General features: G+C 48.9%; 1 protein-coding gene across 1 annotated transcript; it reads left to right on the forward strand.

The window, feature by feature from the left end:
• The first annotated feature begins 17,759 nt into the window (after positions 1–17,759).
• Positions 17,760–19,088, forward strand: LOC139835362 (uncharacterized). Its single transcript, XM_071825211.1, has 4 exons — positions 17,760–18,247; positions 18,334–18,432; positions 18,533–18,658; positions 18,737–19,088. Exons 1-4 carry the CDS (start codon positions 17,807–17,809, stop codon positions 18,914–18,916), a joined length of 846 nt encoding a protein of 281 aa, XP_071681312.1. The 5' UTR covers positions 17,760–17,806; the 3' UTR covers positions 18,917–19,088.
• The last annotated feature ends 6,669 nt before the right edge of the window (positions 19,089–25,757 follow it).

Raw genomic sequence — 25,757 nt, forward strand, 5'->3', positions numbered from 1 at the left:
GAATTTTCCTCGCTTGACGAGCCGACAGAAGATGTCGACGCTGCCGCTGCCGCTGACAAGCCGACAGTAGTGCCTTGAGACCCTACGTGGAAGTTGAAGCTCCTGATCGTCAGATCGATTTCCCGGTCAAAGTTGTCGACCGCCGGGAGAGGGGCGGGTGGTTGTGGTCGAAGGTCGGTGGAGCCGAAGCGGATCTTGCCACCGAGGATCATCGAGTTGTTGCTTGGAGAAGAAAAAACCGCCGAAATCATGACTCCAGCACCCAGGTTTCCCATAGACGGCGCCAATTGACGAGGGTTAACCTCGGCAATGTCCATGGATATGGACTTACGGTTTCGGGGAAAGAGGTGTGCTAGTAATTTCGTCGGCTATCCGACAAACAAGGCGGTCCGATTATTGTATTGAATATGAGACAAAACTATGTTTAAAGCAAAGTTTCGATCCTCTGCCGCCGGCTCCTCCTAGCCTTTATATAGGAGGCTAGGTCTCAGAGTTCAGGTTGGGTTCTTATTACAACAGCTACGTAGAAGCCTCCTCAAATGCATGAAGGTATTTCATGGTGGCCAGTTTTGGGATGAGCTGCTTTAGAAGTTTGGCTTGACGACGGGATTGTTGGATTGACCAATGCACATCAAACCTAAAACGAAATTCCATATTAGCCGGAAACGGAAATTCCATTTCCGTGTCTGTTTCGCCGGACAACGCTGTTCTGTTTTCGTTTCCGTTTCCGCCAATAAATTTCCGATTTGCAAAATTCAATTTCCGTTTCCGTATTTCCATTCCATTTCCGTTTTTCCGTGAAAAATTCAGAAACTTTCCGCTCCATTTTTATCCATACGCACGGAGGCCCATATAGAGCACTCTGTCGTGGTATAGGTGCGAATTTGCTGACGCGGCTAGTGGTCGACCCTGCTTGTCAGGCATCAGTTGTGTTTCATTTAAAAAAAAACTAAATCTTGCGTTCCTTCCACTAAGAGCTCCCTCCTCAATTCTATATTAAAAAAAGCATCCGAACCTTTGTCGTTCCCGTCATGCTAACCTCCACGCTGGCGCCCTAGTCCATTGTTGGCGGCTGCACTGCCATTGACTAACCATTCACTGTCACTGTAGTAACTAATAATGCAGCTTGGCCCCGAAGAATTATCAGAATCCAGTAGTATTACTTCCTCCATACCGGTTTATTAGGGTATTACGCAATTCGAGAAAAAACTTTGAGCTTTAATTTGATCGACAAAATATGAGATATATGCCATAAAAAAATGCCTTTGGATTCATATTTAAAAGAAGTTTTCAATGGTATAATTTTTGTCGTATATAACTTATATTTTTTTGACTAAATTAATAATTAAAGTTTTTTATTGAAGTGCGTAATATATTACTTGTAAATTGGTACTACCTCCGTTCAAGAATAAGTGTCGCAACTTCATTTAGATTCGGATGTATCTAGACGCATTTTAGTGTGTAGATACATCCGTATTTCATAAACTTGCGACACTTATTTTAAAACGGACGGAGGGAGTAGCAAGTCAAGGATAATACTGACACTCCAAGAAGATCAGTGCCACTGGTACGACAGGACATGCACGTACAGTACGACGGATGACTCGGCTCCCAGATTTTTTGCACGCGGCTCTAGCCTCAGCTACTTCCCACATGGCCGGCTAGGAGTGGGCGTGTGTACACCCAAGTCTGAACCGGCCACACACTCACAATCACACCGCTCGCTGAGTTGTTGTCATCTGCTTAATGATTTATTAGGGTTTTACGTAATTCGAAAACAAACTTTGAGCTTTAATTTGGTCAACAAAATATGAGATATATGCCATAAAAAATATGCCGTTGGATTCATATTTAAAAGAAGTTTTCAATGGTATAATTTTTGTCGTATATAACTTATATTTTTTTGACTAAATTAATAATTAAAGTTTTTTCTTGAAGTGCGTAATATATACCTTGTAAATTGGTACTACCTCCGTCCAAGAATAAGTGTCGCAACTTCATTGAGATTCGGATGTATCTAGACGCATTTTAGTGTATAGATACATCCATATTTAAAAAACTTGCGACACTTATTTTGAAACGGATAGTGGGAGTAGCAAGTTAAGGATAATACTGACACTCCAAGGAGATCAGTGCCACTGGTAGGACAGGACATGCACGTACAGTACAACGGACGACTAGGCTCCCAGATTTTTTGCACGTGGCTCTAGCCTCAGCTACTCCCCACATGGCCGGCTAGGAGTGGGCATGTGTACACCCAAGTCTGAACCGGTCACACACTCACAATCACACCGCTCGCTGAGTTGTTGTCATCTGCTTAATGATTTATTAGTGTTTTACGCAATTCGAGAAAAAACTTTGAGCTTTAATTTGATCGACAAAATATGAGATATATGCCATAAAAAATATGCCTTTGGATTCATATTTAAAAGAAGTTTTCAATGGTATAATTTTTGTCGTATATAACTTATATTTTTTTGACCAAATTAATAATTAAAGTTTTTTATTAAAGTGCGTAATATATTACTTGTAAATTGGTACTACCTCCGTTCAAGAATAAGTGTCGCAATTTCATTTAGATTCGGATGTATCTAGACGCATTTTAGTGTGTAGATACATCTGTATTTAAAAAACTTGCAACACTTATTTTAAAACGGACGGAGGGAGTAGCAAGTCAAGGATAATACTTTTTTTTTTTGCGAATCAGTCAAGGATAATACTGACACTCCAAGGAGATCAGTGCCACTGGTAGGACAGGACATGCACGTACAGTACAACGGACGACTCGGCTCCCAGATTTTTTGCACGTGCCTCTAGCCTCAGCCAACAATGCTACACCTACGGAAGAATATTACGGAATAGATTTACGGACTGGTCGTGCCATCACTCAATTGGCCCAGGCTGAAACAGTTGCTCCGCAGATTTAGGACACGATGAATCAGAATCAGCCACGTCCGTCCGTAAGCATAGCATTATTGAGCCTCAGCTACTCCCCACATGGCCGGCTAGGAGTGGGCGTGTGTACACCCAAGTCTGAACCGGTCACACACTCACAGTCACACCGCTCGCTGAGTCGTTGTCATCTGCTTAATGATTTTGCGTGTGTACACCCAAGTCTGAACCGGTCACACACTCACAGTCACACCGCTCGCTGAGTCGTTGTCATCTGCTTAATGATTTTGTAAAAAGCTTACTTGATATTTTGTAAAAAGCTTACTTGATGTGTAGTTCGTTCACTTGTCTTAACCGTCTTTGTGTTTGAGTTTATCTAAGTTTGATAGGAGGGATTGTACCGGAGCAAACGCCTTCTCCAAATTATCTCGTCATTTTCTCGACTGAAGAACGTGCGACGAGCTGAGTGAGGGCTGAACCGTTCTAGCTAGCGCACCATGGATTTGAGGGTACAGAGGGAGACCGCGTCATACTACACCTTTTTAGCGTGGCAAGGTACTGATCGGTGCGTGTGCCGAGGACGACGAACCGACAACCGATCGTTGCTGCTTATGCACGCACTAGCTCGGACTTGGTAGCTTTTCCTGCGCACGTACGTTGGCGCTTCCCAAAAAGGCCCAAAAAGGTTTTCGAGCTTAATTTAATTATCTCCTCAACGAGATGGAAAAGTACTTTTAGAATCAGGCTTGTATTTTAGTACTATTATGCATTTATTACTCCTTCACTGAAGTTGTATGTCCACCCAGCTCCTCGAAGCCTCCATCTAGCACAAACAGCAATGAAGACGACTTTGATGACTTTCATCCCCATGGATCTTCTTCAAATGGTAAAATATTATATCCGTATATATTTTTGTGCTTATTCTACTTCCTTACCAGGAATTTCTTTAGCTGTGGTACTGAATGCATGTTCATTTCGTGGCACATAAGTCTGTTAAAATCTATCTTTATCTTTTTCAATTCACCCCTCAATTTTACATATATCCGTATATATTCTTGTGCTTATGCTACTTCCTTACAATAAATTTTCTTTAGCTGTGGTACTGAATGCATGTTCAATTCATGGCACATAAGTCTGTTAAAATCTATCTTTATCTTTTTTAGTTCACCCCTCAATTTTGCATGTACAACTAGAGTATCTTGCAAGTAGCACACTTGCACTACAGGAATGCCGCGCTGCGCCGACGGCCGTGGCGTACGCCGACGGCCAAATGTCGGGGCCGTCGGCGTACTGCCCGGTCAGCCCAGCTGCTCGAAGCGCCCCTCGGCGTATCGCGCCCCTCGGCGTATGACACGCTATGCCGAGGGTGGCCCTCGGCGTATCGGTGGCCCTCGGCATAGGTTGAGGGTGCGACCCCGTCCCGTCGCCCCGCGGCCATGCCCTGACGGGACCTTGACGGCGTGAAGCCTACGCCGAGGGGGCCCGTCGGCGTAGCTGAAGCCAATTTCTCCCGCCGAATCCTCCCGCCCCTCCCGCCAAAATGACGTCAGCTGTCTAGCCTATGCCGAGGGGCACCGTCGGCTTAGCGTCCATCTTTTTTTTCCTTTTTCCCGCCCATTTCTCCCGCCCAATCTTTCCCGCCAATTTTTCCCGCCATTTTCTCCCATGACTTTTCTCGCCGTTTCAGCCCCTCGCCTCCCTATATATACCCATGTGTTCTTCTCCAACAAAACACCACCACCAGCATGGTGTGGTGTTGTTTGTCTAATGTTGTACCCCGGGGTCTTTCGGCTACACGCACATGCGCCGACGGCACTTAGGCATGTCCCGGACGTATAGGCGTAACTCACCGGTGGGGTGAACCGGAGGAAAACCTTAGATAGCATGGATCCATACTTGCCACCACATGACCTAAAACAAAGGAAAAAAGTCCATTGCTAACCCTAACTCTAACCCTAACCCTAACCCTAGGGGTAGATTTGCGGGGTCCCCGCCCCCTAGGGTTTCCCTAGATACAAACCACCGGAGCGTCCGAATCGCTGGAAACTCCTGCTACGGCTCATCCGGGGCCTATTTCATTCCAAACCTATGGTTTCCATGTGCATATGTCCTAAACAAAGCAAAGAAATTTAAAAAATCCATTGGTGAACCCTCGCACGAAAAAAGCTATAGGGGTAGATTTGCGGGGTCCCCGCCCTAGGGTTTCCCAAGATACAGATCACCGGAGCGTCGGAATCGCTTGAAAACTTGCATTTGTCCCTAACATATGTGTACAAGTGTGATGTAAGGTTTGTCTAACCTTGCATGTACCCCGCGTTGACGATTTCCGCATACATGGGCCGACACTTGGTAAAATCCAGGATTTGTATGTGGAAACTCCTGCTACGGCTCATCCGGGGCCTATTTCATTCCAAACCTGTGGTTTCCATGTGCATATGTCCTAAACAAAGCAAAGCAAATAAAAAAATCCATTGGTGAACCCTCGCACGGAGAAAGCTATAGGGGTAGATCTGCAGGGTCCCCGCCCTAGGGTTTCCCAAGATACAGATCACCGGAGCGTCGGAATCGCTTGAAAACTTGCATTTGTCCCTAACATATGTGTACAAGTGTGATGTAAGGTTTGTCTAACCTTGCATGTACCCCGCGTTGACGATTTCCGCATACATGGGCCGACACTTGGTAAAATCCGGGATTTGTATGTGGAAACTCCTGCTACGGCTCATCCGGGCCTATTTCATTCCAAACCTATGGTTTCCATGTGCATATGTCCTAAACAAAGCAAAGCAAATAAAAAAATCCATTGGTAAACCCTCGCACGGAGAAAGCTATAGGTGTAGATCTGCCGGGTCCCCGCCCAAGGGTTTCACAAGATTAAGTTCACCGGAGCGTCGGAATCGCTTGAAAACTTGCATTTGTCCCTAACATATGTGTACAAGTGTGATGTAAGGTTTGTCTAACCTTGCATGTACCCCGCGTTGACGATTTCCGCATACATGGGCCGACACTTGGTAAAATCCAGGATTTGTATGTGGATACCTCCTACGCACCACCTATCACATGCCATATGCGCGCGGAAGCCATCTGGGGATCCCACCCGCTTCCTGCGGTGCCCCGCCGAATCCGCTGGAAACTGTCCGGATTTGAACTGGGGCGACACTTTCCTTCGCTCAATAAATGGAGGGAAAAATGTTTTTAGGTCTAGGACGCGTCATTTTATGTGCTAAATGTTTTCCGTTTCGCGCGTTGGCGGACGGAGTGCACGCGCGCCCGTGCGGCCATACCGCATGTCCCGGCGGCCCCGTTTTGCGCAGTTGGCAAAGCAAACGGAGCCAAAAAATCGAGCGGAGCCGCGTGGCGTCATTTTATGTGTCCTAGTGACCACTGCAAAAGACGGAACTGGGATACGGCAATTATCTTGGAGAACCCTTCACGAACAGGGCTATCTCGTCCGGAGTTCTATGGCTTTTAGGGGAAATGAGTAGGAAACGGCCCGTTTCACCACATAGTTTGTCGGAACGAGGCCATATTTGGCACGTGCGTGGGCCTTAGGATGGGAAGCAAGGCCCCGGTCGCGGATTTCCAATCCGAACCACGGGCGACGGTTTTTCCATTTTCGGGGTGCCGGAAGGGCTTTTTTTTGTGAAGCAGCTACATGGTGCGCATTTCAGTATCGCGCGGGACCTCCGCGCGGCGGTAGGATACCTCCTACGCACCACCTATCACATGCCATATGCGCGCGGAAGCCATGCAGGGATCCCACCCGCTTCTGCGGTGCCCGCCGAATCCGTGAAAGCGTCCGGATTTGAACTGGGCGACACTTTCCTTCGCTCAATAAATGGAGGGAAAAATGTTTTTAGGTCTAGGACGCGTCATTTTATGTGCTAAATGTTTTCCGTTTCGCGCGTTGGCGGACGGGTGTGCGCAGCGCGCCGTACGGCCATACCGCATGTCCCGGCGGCCCCGTTTTGCGCAGTTGGCAAAGCAAACGGAGCCAAAAATCGAGCGGAGCCGCGTGGCGTCATTTTATGTGTCCTAGTGAACTTTGCAAAAGACGGAACTGGGATACGGCAATTATCTTGGAGAACCCTTCACGAACAGGGCTATCTCGTCCGGAGTTCTATGGCTTTTAGGGGAAATGAGTAGGAAACGGCCCGTTTCACCACATAGTTTGTCGGAACGAGGCCATATTTGGCACGTGCGTGGGCCTTAGGATGGGAAGCTAGGCACGTGTGGCGGATTTCCAATCCGAACCACGGGCGACGGTTTTTCCATTTTCGGGGTGCCGGAAGGGCTTTTTGTGAAGCAGCTACATGGTGCGCATTTCGATATCGCGCGGGACCTCCGCGCGGCGGTAGGATACCTCCTACGCACCACCTATCACATGCCATATGCGCGCGGAAGCCATCCGGGGATCCCACCCGCTTCTGCGGTGCCTCGCCGAATCCGCCGGAAACCGTCCGGATTTGAGCGGGGCGACACTTTCCTTCGCTCAATAAATGGAGGGAAAAATGTTTTTAGGTCTAGGACGCGTCATTTTATGTGCTAAATGTTTTCCGTTTCGCGCGTTGGCGGACGGGTGCACGCGCGCCCGTGCGGCCATACGCATGTCCCGGCGGCCCCGTTTTGCGCGATTGGCAAAGCAAACGGAGCCAAAATCGAGCGGAGCCGCGTGGCGTCATTTTATGTGTCCTAGTGACCACCGCAAAGACGGAACTGGGATACGGCAATTATCTTGGAGAACCCTTCACGAACAGGGCTATCTCGTCCAGGAGTTCTATGGCTTTTAGGGAAATGAGTAGGAAACGGCCCGTTTCACCACATAGTTTGTCGGAACGAGGCCATATTTGGCACGTGCGTGGGCCTTAGGATGGGAAGCAAGGCCCGGTCGCGGATTTCCAATCCGAACCACGGGCGACGGTTTTTCCATTTTCGAGTGCGGAAGGGCTTTTTTTGTGAAGCAGCTACATGGTGCGCATTTCAGTATCGCGCGGGACCTCCGCGCGGCGGTAGGATACCTCCTACGCACCACCTATCACATGCCATATGCGCGCGGAAGCCATCTCGGGGATCCCACCCGCTTCTGCGGTGCCCGCCGAATCCATTGAAACCGTCCGGATTTGAACCGGGCGACACTTTCCTTCGCTCAATAAATGGAGGGAAAAATGTTTTTAGGTCTAGGACGCGTCATTTTATGTGCTAAATGTTTTCCGTTTCGCGCGTTGGCGGACGGGTGCACGCGCGCGCCCGGTACGGCCATACCGCATGTCCCGGCGGCCCGTTTTGCGCGATTGGCAAAGCAAACGGAGCCAAAATCGAGCGGAGCCGCGTGGCGTCATTTTATGTGTCCTAGTGACCACTGCAAAAGACGGAACTGGGATACGGCAATTATCTTGGAGAACCCTTCACGAACAGGGCTATCTCGTCCGGAGTTCTATGGCTTTTAGGGGAAATGAGTAGGAAACGGCCCGTTTCACCACATAGTTTGTCGGAACGAGGCCATATTTGGCACGTGCGTGGGCCTTAGGATGGGAAGCAAGGCCCCGGTCGCGGATTTCCAATCCGAACCACGGGCGACGGTTTTTCCATTTTCGGGGTGCCGGAAGGGCTTTTTTTTTGTGAAGCAGCTACATGGTGCGCATTTCAGTATCGCGCGGGACCTCCGCGCGGCGGTAGGATACCTCCTACGCACCACCTATCACATGCCATATGCGCGCGGAAGCCATCTGGGAATCCCACCCGCTTCCTGCGGTGCTCGCCGAATCCACTGGAAACCGTCTGATTTGAACTGGGCGACACTTTCCTTCGCTCAATAAATGGAGGGAAAAATGTTTTTAGGTCTAGGACGCGTCATTTTATGTGCTAAATGTTTTCCGTTTCGCGCGTTGGCGGACGGGTGCACGCGCGCGCCCGGTACGGCCATACCGCATGTCCCGGCGGCCCCGTTTTGCGCAGTTGGCAAAGCAAACGGAGCCAAAAAATCGAGCGGAGCCGCGTGGCGTCATTTTATGTGTCCTAGTGACCACTGCAAAAGACGGAACTGGGATACGGCAATTATCTTGGAGAACCCTTCACGAACAGGGCTATCTCGTCCGGAGTTCTATGGCTTTTAGGGGAAATGAGTAGGAAACGGCCCGTTTCACCACATAGTTTGTCGGAACGAGGCCATATTTGGCACGTGCGTGGGCCTTAGGATGGGAAGCAAGGCCCCGGTCGCGGATTTCCAATCCGAACCACGGCGACGGTTTTTCCATTTTCGGGGTGCCGGAAGGGCTTTTTTTTGTGAAGCAGCTACATGGTGCGCATTTCAGTATCGCGCGGGACCTCCGCGCGGCGGTAGGATACCTCCTACGCACCACCTATCACATGCCATATGCGCGCGGAAGCCATCTGGGGATCCCACCCGCTTCCTGCGGTGCCCCGCCGAATCCGCTGGAAACTGTCCGGATTTGAACTGGGGCGACACTTTCCTTCGCTCAATAAATGGAGGGAAAAATGTTTTTAGGTCTAGGACGCGTCATTTTATGTGCTAAATGTTTTCCGTTTCGCGCGTTGGCGGACGGGTGCACGCGCAGCGCCAGTGCACGGCCATACCGCATGTCCCGGCGGCCCCGTTTTGCGCGATTGGCAAAGCAAACGGAGCCAAAAATCGAGCGGAGCCGCGTGGCGTCATTTTATGTGTCCTAGTGACCACTGCAAAAGACGGAACTGGGATACGGCAATTATCTTGGAGAACCCTTCACGAACAGGGCTATCTCGTCCGGAGTTCTATGGCTTTTAGGGGAAATGAGTAGGAAACGGCCCGTTTCACCACATAGTTTGTCGGAACGAGGCCATATTTGGCACGTGCGTGGGCCTTAGGATGGGAAGCAAGGCCCCGGTCGCGGATTTCCAATCCGAACCACGGCGACAGTTTTTCCATTTCGGGAGTCTTAGGAAGGGCTTTTTTTTGTGAAGCAGCTACATGATGCGCATTTCAGTATCGCGCGGGACCTCCGCGCGGCGGTAGGATACCTCCTACGCACCACCTATCACATGCCATATGCGCGCGGAAGCCATCTGGGGATCCCACCCGCTTCCTGCGGTGCCCCGCCGAATCCGCTGGAAACTGTCCGGATTTGAACTGGGGCGACACTTTCCTTCGCTCAATAAATGGAGGGAAAAATGTTTTTAGGTCTAGGACGCGTCATTTTATGTGCTAAATGTTTTCCGTTTCGCGCGTTGGCGGACGGGTGCACGCGCGCGCCCGGTACGGCCATACCGCATGTCCCGGCGGCCCCGTTTTGCGCAGTTGGCAAAGCAAACGGAGCCAAAAAATCGAGCGGAGCCGCGTGGCGTCATTTTATGTGTCCTAAAAAGGCAGAGTAAAGTAACGGGGGCACCGCCGATGGAGGTCGGTCAAAGGGTAGACCGCGCATTCAATTCAATGTCGACGTGGTAAAAAAGGTAATCCTAGCATATTAGGTCAAAGGGTAGACCTAATATAATATATACTAGTATATTATAGTTAGAAAATAGAATGAAACAAAAAAAAATTAACAAAAAAAAATAAACTATGCCGAGGGCTGCCCTAGGCGTATGCGTAGCCCTCGGTGTAGCCAAACCCTAGCCATTAACCCCAGGGTCCACCTGGTCGGCCCGGCTAAGCCGAGGGTGGCCCTCGGCGTACGCCCGAGCTTCCACGTAAGCCGACGGTGGCCCTCGGCGTAGAGCCCCGCGGGTTTTCACCTTTTCCTCCACCGCGCGTTCTCTTCTTTCTCCCGCGTTCTCTTCTTTCTCCCGCCCGAGCCGCCGCCGCCTGAGCCCCGAGCCGCCGCCGCCTGAGCCCCCTCCTCCCGCCGCCGCCTGAGCCCCCTCCTCCCGCCGCCGCCGCCCGAGCCCCCTCCTCCCGCCGCCGCTTCCTCTGCCCCGGACCCCTCCTCCCGTCGCCGCCTCCAGCCCGCCTCCTCTGCCCCCCGCCCCTCCTCTCGTCGCCAGCTCGTCCCCGCCACCGCAGCCGACGCCGCCCTCCTCCTGCCCGACGCCGCCCTCCTCCCGTCCGACGCCCTCCTCCCCTCCTCCTGCCCGACGCCGCCCGGGTAAGCAACTCACCTCCCCTCTAACTCTAACACTAGCAGGAGCCAGACGGGGCGTGGTGGCGGTCCGGTGACGGGATTGGGATGGCGGCAGGCCCTCCTCTTCCTTGTCCCTGACCCTCCTCCTCATTTTCCAAGTCGTTGTATAGCTGCAAATTAATGAGTGTATAGCTGCTGCAAATTAATGAGTGTTCACAACGTTGTAACTAGCTACATAAGCACTGATGTACGGCAAGTGATCTTTGGTTTGGTGTATCATTTGTATATGTATCAAGAATTAGGAGTGGCAGTTAAGTGTCGCAACAAGATAATTTAATGCCTAAATCTATGTGCATAAATGTGTAGACTCGTAAATCATAATATTATCATGTGTGCAAAATAATATGTATACACATGCTATTTTTCGTACATGTATAGAAGTTTATATTGTCCAAACTCAACAAATAATCCAATTCCGTGCTTTTTACATCCAAACATGAAATGGAATTGGGCATCACCATTTGATTCCAATAGCAAATTCCAAGTACACCCAAACAACATAATTCGAATTAGACGCATTTCCTTTCCATCTTGGATTTGGAATTCCCTATCCAATTCAATTCTAGGCACAATTCAGTGCATCCAAACATAGTGTAAGAGAAATTGATGTAGAAACAAATAGAAATATAATTTATTTGAAATAGAAATAGAAATAGAAACCATATGTATGTATGTTCTCCAACAATAGATAGTGGGGATAGAAATAGAATAGTGTAAATAGTAGAAAAAAATGGAAGTAGGATTGATTTGAAATAGTAATAGAAATAGAATAGTGGACATTTGGAAAGAAATAGAAATGTGTAGTTGAAATTGAAATGCTATGTTTAATAATGTAAATACAAATGCAAATGTGAATTTCTTCTAATAATATGTATTTGTAATAGGCCATGCCGTGACCGCCTCGTCTTGAGCATCCCGGCGTGATGATCCCAGATCTTGACGCGCTTCTCCACGGTCGCTGACATCGACACTCGGTTGTTCGACTACTTCCTCTACAGCCGAGGGTGAGCAAAAATTCGAACTTCTTCTTCGCATTTTATTTATGTCACTAGATTCATTTTCCAAGTCAAGTTGCGTCACCTAGGTGTCACTTCCCGTCCTCAAGCGTTACGCGGATAAATATGCATTAGTGGTCGGCATATTTTCAACCGTAACGCTTGCGGCATTTACGGGACAGTCGGCGGATCCGTAGTTGGGTACGTTCTCCATGCTCTGCTCCGGTCCGAGTCAGGATTTCGGCAGCGCCTCACCGTTGTTCTCCGGATGCACATCCTCTTGTCTTTTTGGCGAGACGTGTATCGGGAGAGCAGCGGGGAGTGTCTTGCCAAATTTTGACTCGGACCGGGGTAGAGCATGGAGAACGTACTCAATCTACGGATCCGGCGGCTGCTAGGAGCCCACCTAGTAGAGATGTAGGTTGATGCATTCGTTTTGCCTGTTAAAAAAATTAAAATATGATGCATTCTCCTATTTGATATAAATGCTATGCTTGTCGTTTGGCTTCCAATAGAGCAGAGGATGGCTGATAATGGATGGATGTACACCGGCCGTGTTAGTGCGACTAATAAAACAGATGAGTGGATAAGGAAGACTTGGCATTTAGTGAAGGAGTTGGCGCGTGGTACAAAACAGAAGGTTCAGCCACTTTGCCCGTGCAATCGTTGCTTGAAGCATCACCGTCGTGGAAAGGATGACATGTTTAAACACCTTCTGCAATATGGGTATATGCCTCGTTACGTCACGCAGATCGACTTTGATGAGCACGAACGTGACAGAGGTGAGGTGATGCGGCAGCGGCTCAATGGCAATGAGTACGATGGGGTTAGAGACTTTCTAGATGATCTTGTCGATGCCCACATGCCGAGTCGCCACCTTCACGGGAGGAACCGCCAGAACCGGAGGAACCTCCAGAACCGGAGGAACCAGAGCCAGCCGCGAAGGCCTTCTATGATATGATAGCCGCTGCTAAGACGCCTCTGTACGATGGCGCCGAGATTTCTCAGCTCGATGCCATCTCCCAATGTCTAGCCGACAAGACCCGGTACAACACCACCCGTGACGGCTTCGAAGCAAGTCTGAAAACAAGCTGGTAACATGTTGCCCAAAGGGCATTGTCCGCCTAAAAGCCGCACGAGACGAGGCAACTCATGTCGGCGCTCAACATGGATTATCAAAGGATAGACTGTTGTGAAAATGGCTGTGTTCTCTTCTCGAAACAGCTTGATGCGGAGGACAAGTACTGTCCCATTTGTAAGGCCTCTAGGTATGAAGAGGTAACGGGAAAGGATGGTCGTGAGGCGGTCAAAGATCGCAAAGTCGATTCTTCGGTATCTCCCATTCATAAAAAGAATCCAGCGGCTTTACTTGGATCGAGGAGACCGCCAAACAGATGACGTGGCACAAGATGGGGACTCGAATAAAGGACAATCGGGGGCGGACGAAGATGGGACATCCATCGATGGCAATGCATGGAAGAACTTTGATAGAAAATACCCCCATATGGCAGCGGATGCTCGGAATGTCGTAATTGCGATAGCTACAGATGGCTTCAATCCATATGGTATGTCGAATTCCAATTACAGTTGTTGGCCCGTGTTTGTAATTCCGCTCAATCTCCCTCCCGGAGTCCTAATGACGAGGAAGACCATGTTTCTGTCGCTGATCATTCCAGGGCCCCATTACCCGGGGAAGAACTTGAGTGTCTACATGCAGCCGATTGTGGAAGATTTGAACCACTCTTGGCACCACGGGACGTTGACGTACGACCGAGCATCGAAGACAAACTTCTGCATGAAAGTTTGGTTGCGTATACCATGCATGACATGCCCGGGTACGCCCTAACATGCGGATGGTGTACAGCTGGTAAATGGCCATGCCCGGTGTGCGAGCATCGACTTGAGTTCCTTTGGCTAAATAAGGGTCGCAAGTATGTTGCGTTTGACACGAATCGGCGGTACCTCAAACGGAGGCATCCGTTCGAGAGAAGACAAAAAGAACTTCAAGAAAGGCAAAGTTGTGCATGAAGTAACAGAGGTGCCAAAGTTCGATGGTATAGGCTGTTGATGCCGAGCTACGTGCTCTCGTGCCAGCGGCATCGGAAGCTGGCCATCAATTTGAGGGATATGGTGTAACGCACAACCGGACTCACGAGGCAGCCTTAACGAAGCTCGAGTATTACAAGGACCTCGAACTTCCCCATAACATCGATGTGATGCACACCGTAAAGAATGTCGCGGAGTCCTTATTTCACACGTGCCTAAACATTCCCGGAAGTCAAAGGATAATGTCAAGGCTAGAGTCGATGTTGAGAAGCTACGTGATAGGAAGAAATTACACATGCAACGTCCTGCGGCCGTCGAAAGAATTGGTTCAAGCCGCACGCCGACTTACGCCTTGATTCCATCCAAAAGAAGGAGGCATTCAAGTGGCTAAAATACGTTGTGATGTTCCCAGATGGTTATTGTTCGAATATGAGCAAGGGAGTCAATCTTTCGACGGGAAAAGTCACCGGGCTCAAGAGTCACGACTATCATATATGGATTGAGCGGCTGATGCCGGTGATGCTTCGAGGGTATCTCCCCGAGAAAATATGGCGAGTGCTCATGAGTTGAGCCATTTCTTCCGCACGCTCTGTGCTAAGCGGATATGTCCTAAGGTTATTGAGAAGCTGCAAGTTCAAGTGCCGGAGTTGCTATGCAATTTGGAGATGATCTTTCCGCCAGGCTTCTTTACTCCGATGGCACATCTCATTGTGCACCTCGCAAACGAGGCACTCTTGGGTGGCCCAGTGCAGTTTCGGTGGCAGTTTTGTATTGAGAGAGAGTTCAAGTATATTCGGAAGATAACTGGAAACAAAGCCAAGATTGAAGCATGCATAGCTGAGGCAACGTGCCTTCGGGAGATGGCAGATGCCGCAACAACGTACTATCCTGATGAAGTTCCCACTCTGCATAACCCGGTCTCTCGTTACAATGTCGACGTGCCCATGAATGACCCCAAGCTTCAACTATTCCAATGTCCCGGTGGCAAGGCTGGTAAAGGACAAAAATATAGATTGGAGAGGGAAGAGAAGGATTGCATAATGCTCTATGTGCTTATGAACATGAAGGAAGTGGTGGGGGGGACGACGACGATGGCGGTCACGATTCCATTAGGTAACATGGTGTAATGCTTATTGTATCTAGTTTCGATCACCTACACTCAACTCGGTCTAATGCTTACTTGTATCCTTTCAGCGAATTCACGGATGAACAGTGGTGGCTTCCGCGCGATCCCACGGGCGCGGAGTTGGAGACTCTACTTGAAGAGGGTGCTCCCTAAGTAAAAATAAACTTTGTGTCTTGGTTCATGAAAAAAGTAATGTCTAAGCTGTCCCTCTTACCTACCAATATGTGACTTGTCCCTGTTATTCCACGTAACTAATGCACACAACAAATTTGAACCGTGCTTGTAGGGAGCTGATGCAAACGTTGAGATGACAGATGAGTTGAGATGTGTTTCTCAAGGTTGTAACCGTGACGTCATGAAGTATGAGAAGTATGACGTGAATGGGTTTCGATTCCATACAGAGACACACCAGAAGGGCCGGGCGAATCCAAAAACGATAAATACTGGTGTCTTCACTAAAGGATCCGATACCTTTGATTACTACGGGAGGTTAGAGAATGTATACGAGCTGACCTTCAACCGTACAAACAAACAACTCAATCTCGTTGTGTTCAAGTGTCATTGGTTCGACCCAAGAGGTGGACAAAGAATTACCAAGTCCATTGGGTTAGTTGAAGTTAAGCCTTCCACCACCTATACCGGAGCCGATGTCTATATTGTTGCTCACCAAGCCAAGCAAGTTTATTATTTGCCGTACCCATGCCAGAAAGCGGCCCTCAACGGCTGGGAAGTCGTGTTCCAGGTATCGCCACATGGTAACCTACCGATTCCCTCCGAGGACGATTACAACAACATTGACCCTGTAACATACGAGGGAATTTTCTATCAAGAGGAAGAGGACTTCGGGCACTTTGAGTTAGAATGTGTTCTTGAAGAGGACCTCGGGAACGATGCGAAACTCGTGGTGAGTCGATGGTGGATCTAAAGGACATAGATATGCTCGAGAAGTTACAAGTGGAAGATGATAGCGATGATGAGCCTCCACCCGTCTATCAAAATCCAACTTACTACTCAAAAGATAGTGATAGTGATAGTGGCAAGGAGAAACAAAATGAGATTGACGATGAGATTGATGACGGCTGGTGAGGGTCTTTTATGTGTTTATATTTCAACATGCTTCTTATTTGTTTAGTATCTTTATGCTTACTATTTATATTTTTTTCAACATGCTTCTTTATTGTTTAGTATCTTTATGCTTAGTATTTATATATTCTTGAACATGCTTCTTAATTGTTTAGTGTCTTTATGCTTACTATTTATATATTTTTCAACATGCTTCTTAATTGTTTTCTCTTTCTCAATGCAGGTGATTGAACAATATGAGCGGCGGCAAGGAGGACTCGTCGAGCTTGCTTAAGAAGATGCAACAACGCAAGAACAATGTTAGAAGGAGTGAGAGGGAACCGCGTCGCAATCCGCGTTACGAGGACTTTGCGGTAGGAGGAGGAGGACGAGGACGAGGACGAGGACGGGGACGAGGTGGAGGTGGAGGTGGAGGTGGAGGTGGAGGTGGAGGTGGAGGTGGAGGTGGCTGGGGAGGACCGGACTTTGAGCCACCACCCTCGGCTTCAGGCGACGTTGCTTCCGGGTTCTTTTGGAGGGGACGTCTAGAGAGGAGGCGGAGACGGAGTCTAGAGCCGAGGAGGACTCTAGCCGCGGGTTTGAGACTCGGAGGAGGATGGGCGGCCGAAGGCACTGAAGATTCGTGGGGAAGCGAGAGTCCCCGACGAGAGGAAGGAGCCTAAGACCCATGAGGCGAAGACCCTTATTATTCCTGCTGGCACTGAGTAAGTGTACTAATTTGGCAATTTCGATTTTCAAGTACTAATGTTTGATTTTCATGTGCTAATGTTTGATTTTCATGTGCAGCAATTGGATATTTCCTCCGGGGGTCAAGGGGCGCCTGCCTAGCAGCATGATTGGAGCTTTGCTTAGGAAGTTCTGGCCGGGCAAGTACTATCCCCTCGGCCTTGTCCCAGTGGCGAGATGAAGCTAGCCACTACTTGGACGGACTACGAGAGTGCCCACAGCGTAGGCTTCCCGACGGCTGCTGAGGCCGTGATGAGAAAGTTTTGGGTAAGACATATTTTCTCGAGCTTCATTCATATTTGATGACCCCAATGTTCTAACTCATGAATCTCACAATTGTTTTTTGCATGATTGAAGTGTTTTTATCGTGTGGCGCCCGAGGTTGAGGAGGCGGCCGCGAACAGGACTTTGCGGGCGACTTGTGAGAGGTTGACACCGCAGGTGTGGTACAACCAAAGGATCACGTCCGCGGGTCACTTACAGGCAGAGAGGCGAGAGGGTCCATAAGCGGACATTGTCGGTAAGAATGCTAAGGCCGAGTACGAGATGACGGTGGAGGACTACATGTCGGTGAGTAAAATGTCAATGAGATTCTACATTGCTACTAAGTTGCGATTGCATTAGATTGAGTTGAGTATTGCATTTTCAGGTTATCCCCGATTGGGCCGAGCCGCATGCCGAGGCATGGGAGGAGATGGTTAGGACGAGGTGGCTCAAGATGGACGAGGACTTTGCAGCCGTGGCGAGGCGGAACGCGGAGAACCGAGGCGACGGTGGCACACCTTGTGGGGAAACCTCAGCTACGAGCGCTACAAGGGGAAGACGGTATGTATACATTTTATTTTCCTTCAGGTTCAAAGTTGGTACTCACAACATTTCCTTTCGCGATGCAGAGGGCCGCGTTAGGACCCGAGGAGGAGATGTCTGACCTCGAGATATACAACAAGATGCGGCTTAAGAAGCCCGATCTCTCGCAGCCTCAGCCCTCGCTCCCTGAGTACTTCGGCACCTACGCCGAGGACGTCGAGAACTACTGCGAGATGGTGAGGCATCGTCACCCGGAGGTGGATGACCCCATGAGCGCGGAGGTCGACGAGGAGTCGTTGGTCCTGTCGTCCGGAGGGTTGCCGCATGGCCGTCTCGCCATGCTGAACAAGGCCGTCAAGCATACCCTCACCACGACCTTCACGCGTCTCAAGGCGGGACTCACCAAGGACAGCCCCCCTCTCCCGCCTCGTCGCCGGTCTCGGCAACAACCCGCATACGACGTAAGTTTCCCTCATTTCCATCCTCTTTCCGACTTTCGTTCATACATTGCTAAGTGCTAACGAGACATGAATTTGTGAAATTGTAGCCTGACTTCGAGGCGGCCTACGTGGTCGCTCATCAAGAATATCAGGTGGCCTTCAACCAGCACCAGCAGCACTTCATGGAGTACATGGCATATATACATGTAAGTTCCAACCTTTGTTTCCGCAAATGATGACAAGTCCCACTTTCCCCTAGTTTGATGCTTCATTTCTTCAAAGACTGACATGTAAACTATCTTGCAGGCGTCGATGGTGGCCAATCAAACTGGACAGACAGCGGATTTAGGGCCGATGCCTCCCTTTCCGGGGCCGGCGCCAAACATGCCATCGAAGGAAAATTTCGCTGCGGAGTACTATGGGAGAACAACGGTAAGTTCTTCGCCAAACCGAATACTACGGCTTTCCTTTGCCTCGCAAATTGCTAACATCTCGGGAACATGTGTGTAGGGAACGGGATGTTCCGGAAACCAGGGTGGTGGGAGGGAGATCACACCGGTTCATCATGGTGGTCCTTCTCCCGGTGCTACACCCGGTACTTCTCCCGGTCCTTCTCCCGGTGGTTCTTCCGCAGCTTCTACCGGAAGGAATCGGCCCGGGCCGGTGTCTAGCGGCGACGAGCTCCTCTAGTTGTCGCATTGTATCTCTTATCGACACTATGGCACCATGTATGCACACTAGGGCACCACCATGTATGCACATTATGGCACTATGTATCCACTATGACACTATGTATGCACTTCATGTTATGTGTATTTGCACTTCATGCGAAGTTCCTGTGAATTTTATGTGCTTTTATTATCTGCCAAATCTGGAAAACAGCAAAAAAACCAAAAAAAATGACCAAATGGTCCAAGCTACGCCGACGGCTTCCCCCTCGGGGTAGCGTCGACATGGACCAAATGGTCTCATGTACGCCGACGGCTTCCCCCTCGGGGTAGCGTGCGCCAGCGCTCGCCAGGGCCTGCCGCGTGGCAGAGTACGCCGACGGCCTCACGCTCGGCGTAGCGTGCGCCAGCGCTCGCCAGGGCCTGCCGCGTGGCAGCGTACGCCGACGGCCTCACGCTCGGCGTGGCGTGCGCCAGCGCTCGCCAGGGCCTGCCGCGTGGCAGCGTACGCCGACGGCCTCACTCTCGGCGTAGCGCGCGCCACGGCTCGCCAGAGCCCGCCGCGTGGCAGCGTACGCCGACGGCCGCACCCTCGGCGTAGCGGTAACGACCGTCAGGTCGACGTCGTACCGTTAGCTTGCTACGCCGAGGGCTAGTACGCCGACGGGTGGTCGTCGCCCTCGGCCTTCGCCTTCTACGCCGACGGTCTCCTCTACGCCGACGGCCAGCTGGGCTGTCCCGAGGCTGACCTTGCCCGAGGAGCTATGCCGAGGGTCCCCGTCGGCGTACCATACGCCGAGGGCGAGGCGGTGGTACGCCGAGGGCCGCCGGCCGTCGGCACCTCGATGGATTCCTGTAGTGTTGTAATACTGGCTTAAATTGTAGGTCATCAAATGAATGACGGTTTAATTGATCAACTAGGTTTTTTTATCAAAAGGGACAATCTGATAGTTTGTCAAGGCTATGGAAATTGTCTATCTTTATATATCTAATTAGCGTGTTGGACCTCGAAGAGGTAGACACTGACCATTGTAAGGTGAATATACTGCAACACAAATAAATAAGTGAGCATATATGCCCTTTGTCATTAAAATGACCATTATTTTATTCAGACCACCAAGATAGAATACATGTTGATGTTGTCTTCTGATTTTCTGTAACTACTTTTTTTTTCTACAGATGCAGCTAACACTGCAAAGACTAGCGAGGCCGATCTTTTTGGCCCAAACTTGATGGATGATTTCATTGACGAGCCTGCAGCCACTCCAGCAACAAAAGGTGTTGTAGAACCTCAGGTTGATCTATTTGGTGATGCAGATTTCCAATCGGCAACCCCAAGTGCAGAAACAGCTGCGCATCAGGATGTCCAGGTTTGATTCTCAACTTTCTCCATATATTTAGGCTGCTAAATATGCTGAGAACATTGTCTGATATTTCTATGTCTTCCTCTGGCAGCTCCCAAGTCTAATACCAAGAAAGAAAATGTTCAGGTGAAATAACTACTATACTAAATGGCAACAAACATCTTTTTTCTCATAATTTTGAGGTCTGCTGGGAATTACTGTGGTGTTGACACGTTTGCACTAGATAGTTTTATTTGTAGTACTAGTTTTTCTGTGTGCACTTTTGGTGCTATCTAAGCTTTTAGAGAGGCTAGGAAACATCTATTCAGTTCTTTTCCCTTCATTCTGCGCATGGCCGTAGCATTCTTACACATGGTCAAAATGGTGGCCAGCCGCTTAACTGCACCTCGATTCTCCACCTCTCCCATCTCTTCTCTCTGTCCGGGCCTGCTCCCCACGCCGGCCACATCCGGAGCCGCCGCCGTCCGGCCCAGTCATCGGGGAAGCTGCTGCCGATCTAGCTGGCACACGACATCGGGAGGGAGTTGGGTGGTGGCGCCATCGTCGGCATGGAGGCGGGGCAGCGAGCGGGGAGCGAAGAGGACGTGACAACCGTGTCGACCACGGGTCTGGAGGTCAGCAGCGGCTATGGGGCGCGTCGGTCCGTAGGTCGCGTGGCCTCTCCATCCGTCGCCCCTGTCCCCTATCTCTGCATGCATCGCCTCCTCCACCCAGCCGTCCCCGTCGATGAATACGTGTGGGAAACAGCGCGCCGCCATGTGGGTCGCTGAGATCGACGCTGCCGACGGTCGCCAGATGCCATCAATAAACAATACACAGGAGCTCTCCCGACGCTCCCTCTCCCTGCGCTCCTCTAGCTGTCGTTCCCCTGCCACCGCAGCCTCCTCGCCGGCGACTCCTAGCCGCCGGGTCACCCCAATCCCAGCCTCCTCGCCTCCCCCCCCCCCCCCCCGCTCGCCACTCCTTCCGGCCATATCCTCCTCGTGCGGCACCCCGGACGGCCATCGCTCGGGCCGCGATCTGCGCTGGAGGAGCTCCAACCGCTCCTACCGGGATGTTGTCCGCGGCGCGGCGGCCTGTCCCCACCGCTCCCCTCGCTGGAGCCCGTCTCCCCTCTCGTGGATGCTCCCTCTCGGCTCGGCCCGCTCCCCTGCACGCTGCCGCTCCCCTAGGGCGTCACCCCCCTCCCTGTGAACAACGGCCTCTACTTCCGCTGCCAAGAGGAGGGCCACCATGTGAGGGATTGACCCAACGAAGCCCAATGCCGTGCCAAGTTGCTGCAGCAGCAGAGGTGATTTTGTGTATGAGTTTCATTGTTTCTATGTGTGAATTTTGTAGCCTCGTGTTTTTTGGTCTGGCTTAGTAAGCACTGAACCATACAGTTTAGTCTCATTTCCACAATATTGCTTGAATATAGGATGGCTACATGATCAAATATATCTCTGACAATCAACTTTTGTTTCTCCAGCTTTCCTTATGATGATTAGGCTTGATTTTTGAAATCTCTGTAGAGTTGAAGCATTAAAAATAGATGGGTGGTATTGCTCTGAGAGGATATTTTCAAGGTGATACTGTTTGTTTTTCATTGATAATTGACTGCTCAGTTCAGGCCAGTTTCAATATGAGTTCTTATATATAGTTTCTGTGGTCTATGAAAAGAAATGACTTGGGGATGCCTATACACACCTCTGTACGCAGGTTATTTAGACATGGGAGTGATTTGTTATATGTTAGTTAATATCCTAGCGTTCAAATGTTTGGTAGTATCTATTTCACTTGCACCAGTGTCAAACATTTTCACCTCTTATGAGCTACCATGTTTGATGTTCGATCAATCTTGCAATATTCATCTTACTGCCACCAAGCTTTATTTTATATATTATATGTGTTTTACTCTATAGCTTGCTAGCTTCTTTTGATTTTCTTTGTATTATGTCTTTTCCAGTCGCAGGCCGTTTGCATGTGTCACGTCTCTCCAACATATGAACTGAACAACTGCAAATAAAAATAGTGGCATCTCATGCTAAATTGTGTGTAACCTTCCAAGTGGGGTATAAAATCTGAATATTGGGGGATATAAGCAAAAGATTTATGCAAATCTAAGCAAGCAGCAGATATTAATACAACTTCCATAAGTAATGTAGTACCGACAGGTTTACTGTTCTTTGGATTGATGGTCATCCCAAACTAAAGAAAGGATTAGAAGTACTTTAATTACTACCCTCAAGGGCGGCTGCCGCAAGGTCAACGAGAACAAGCTCCTCTCCAAGAAGAATAGGTCTGTTCCATCCTTCACTCCGCCGGATGCCGGCGCATCTTTTTCCTCAGTCGGGTAGGTTAGGTTATTCTATCTAATTCGCGACGCCAGGATATTTTTCCTGCTCATTGGCCTTCTCACTGCCTCCAAGCAACCTCTGAACTTGCATTCCTTTGTCATATTGCTAGAGAAGGGCTTCGGATTTGGAAGAGGGTGCAGACAGTCAAGGGAGCTGCTGCTGTTACAGTAGCACAACAGCACCACAAGAGACAACAGGAGAATGAGAAGGAAGTGCGTCCCAAGATTTTAGGGCCCATTGGTGAGGTGGTTCTTCAGTGGGGGTGAGTCGGTGGCTGTTCACCACAGGTGGAAATTGTTTGTCCTTGGGTTGATCCTTTAGGCCCATATGATGTTAAGGTGGATTAAGGAGGTGATGAAGTCATTGCGGAGCTTCGTACTGTCTATGGCATCTTCTATACAGTTTCTTATGTTACATGGTTTGGCAATATGTCATAAGTTCTGTAGTCCTTTTATTCTGATTTTCTTATCTTACTGATTTAGGTTAACACCTATCATGATATTTGTCATTTAGCAGGACATATGTTCTTCATAAACAATATGCATGACTTCTAAGTTTCATAAGATTTCTCTGTTCAATCACATGTCTCCTACTTTCTGATTGCTCTCATGGCGGTATTCGGGTAAGCTGAGTACCAAAAATGCATATATAGTAGACATTTTATTTAGTATTTCACACTTGATTCATTGGAATGACTATAGGCAAAGTAGATTGGTATATAGTTAAATTTGTTGCTACCTGAGTTCTATTCTCCTTTGGTAATCCCATGTTGCTGATCTTTGCCTTCAGCCTGGAGTTTTATTGTGCCGACGTCGGTGTAATCCCTGCTCCGGCTCTCCACCTCTGCCACATACATGTGCAGCCTGCAGGTTGCAGCACCGAGACATGGAGCGCTTGCTACATGGTGTCACATACTGACGTCTAATATTTTCTATGCATGGTTTGCAGATAGAGACTGACATAGATGATGACCAGATCTTAAACTGAGGTAAATGAACAAACTTCTCCAATCCGTTTTTTTAACTTACTTTATCAAGAAAAAGTTACTTTAGCTCTGTGGTTGCGATTAGATGTTTGTAATACATGAGATTGTGGAATTTCAGCTGCACACAATCTTCTCTGTATATAAACATACGTATCTTTATCGAAAATATAAACATATGTATGATATTGTAAGATGATTACTTATTGCGGCTCTACAGGTCTTCCAAATTTATTGATAATGCTTGACTTGTTCTTCTATACTTTCTACTGATGCAACTTTGCAGCCGAGTTACGAGGCATGACTCTTGCATGTTTATTATGCACATGCCTCACCATATTGTCTTCATTCTTAATATAGGCTATGTTTAAATGGAGATCACATCAAGAAGGACATCAGTGTATATTTTCTTTAGCTGCTCCCTTACTGCAGGTTATCAATAGATCAATAACTACTATATTAAAGGAGAACACACTTCTTTTTTGATAGAGTACTGGGCCTCCCTAAGGGTAAACCTGGTGCACAGTGTTCTTGGTTGGTTTGATTTCTAATGGTAATTTCCTGTGTATCGTTTCAGTGCTCTTTGCCAATTTAGGAGAGCTTTTGGATCGCATTTGGTGTTGACACATGTACACTTTAATCTGTTCACTTTTCTCTTGCTTTGGTGATACATTGTGTTGGTTCCTTGGTCGGGTGGCTGTAGCCGTGGGGAACCATGCGGTCAAAGCGGTGCTAGAATCGGCATGTGTGCTTCTTTTGTTTTGTCTTCCTGCACATAGCTATCTCTAGAATCTTCTCCCGTCGCCGGATTTCTCCACTGGTCTCTCCTCTAATCTCTTCCTTCGTGAGCGTGTCCCCACCGCCTGCATCTCCTCTCCCAACCTGGCCCACTCGCTGCCCCGTGCTTCTTCCCGAGCGTCACCCAAGGCATCCATTGCCTTCTCTAGCGCGGCCGCGGGAGCGTGCTTCGGCGACGCTGCTCCCTATTCCTTCTGCGCGCGCCACTGCGGATCTCCTCGGGTGCCACACCGTCAAGGGCCCTGATTTCTCCAGCATGCTGCTCCCGCTCACAGCCTCAACAACGCGCTTCCTCTGAGGTCCAGCAGCTGCTCCGAAGTTCCGAGCGCGTCCTTCCGAACTCCCGAGCACGCCGTTCTGGATCTTCATCGAGTGTGGCTTCCGGAGTGTTAGTAATGTAGAGACGGTTGGATTCAGGGAAATATGACCAATTACATGATTCATTATTTATCTTAAGTGACTATGGGACTTCGTATGCTCTCATCAATTTGGGTTCAGAAAATATGGAATTAATTGTTTGAATGACAAGTTTATTTTTTGGTTTCCTTTTTCTCTCTTTGATTTGCGTACCTTGGCAAACTAGGGGTTTGGTGCTACCTTTTGCGGGTCTGCTGCAAAGTACCTCAGTTTTCTGATTCTTTGATGTCCTAGGATTTCCTATTTATTTTGAGATGCTTAACTGTAGGTGCCCGGGTTTTCATAGTTCATGGCATGCTCGCTATCTCGGATATGTTCTTTGGCGTATCTGAACTTATGATTGCAAGTATATGATCCAATTATTACATCTTCTTTGATTTTGCATTTTGAGGACAGAGCTTTCGTGCTCATTTCTGCACCATTTGTGTCCACACAAAACGTTTCACAAGAGCTTGATCATTACTGAGACTGATATGAGCTTTGGTAAACTGCATTTGCAGAGAGTAACGGGTAGATAGGAAGGGTGCCAACAAGTTCAAGAAATGATGGCAAGAAGAGAGGAAGCTGACAAGCATACACTACAACACCAAAGAAAAGGTGCACTAGAATTTATCACACATGCCTCCAGATAAGAGTTGGACACATTTTTTTCTTCTTTTTTTCAGTGCAACTTGTGAGAAAAAGAAGCCATCAGGTTCCAATGATTATTCCTAGCTAAGTAGAACAACAAATTTTCCAAGCCTCCAATAGGTCATTCTTCTAAAGACAATTTAACATTAGCTAAGCAGACATGCTATTAGTTTTTCCAGCAATGATACCCCTTAAACCTATTGTAATTGTATAGACAGGTATCTATCTATCTTGCTCATTATAATCTTCTCTTTCATATAGCTAATTATTCCCGGAATTTCTAATAAATAATCGAAAGAGAAATGCGATGATACTGTTGTACTATGAGTATTATGT

This window comes from Lolium perenne, chromosome 2 (assembly GCF_019359855.2).
Source record: "Lolium perenne isolate Kyuss_39 chromosome 2, Kyuss_2.0, whole genome shotgun sequence".
Taxonomy (NCBI): Eukaryota; Viridiplantae; Streptophyta; class Magnoliopsida; order Poales; family Poaceae; genus Lolium; species Lolium perenne.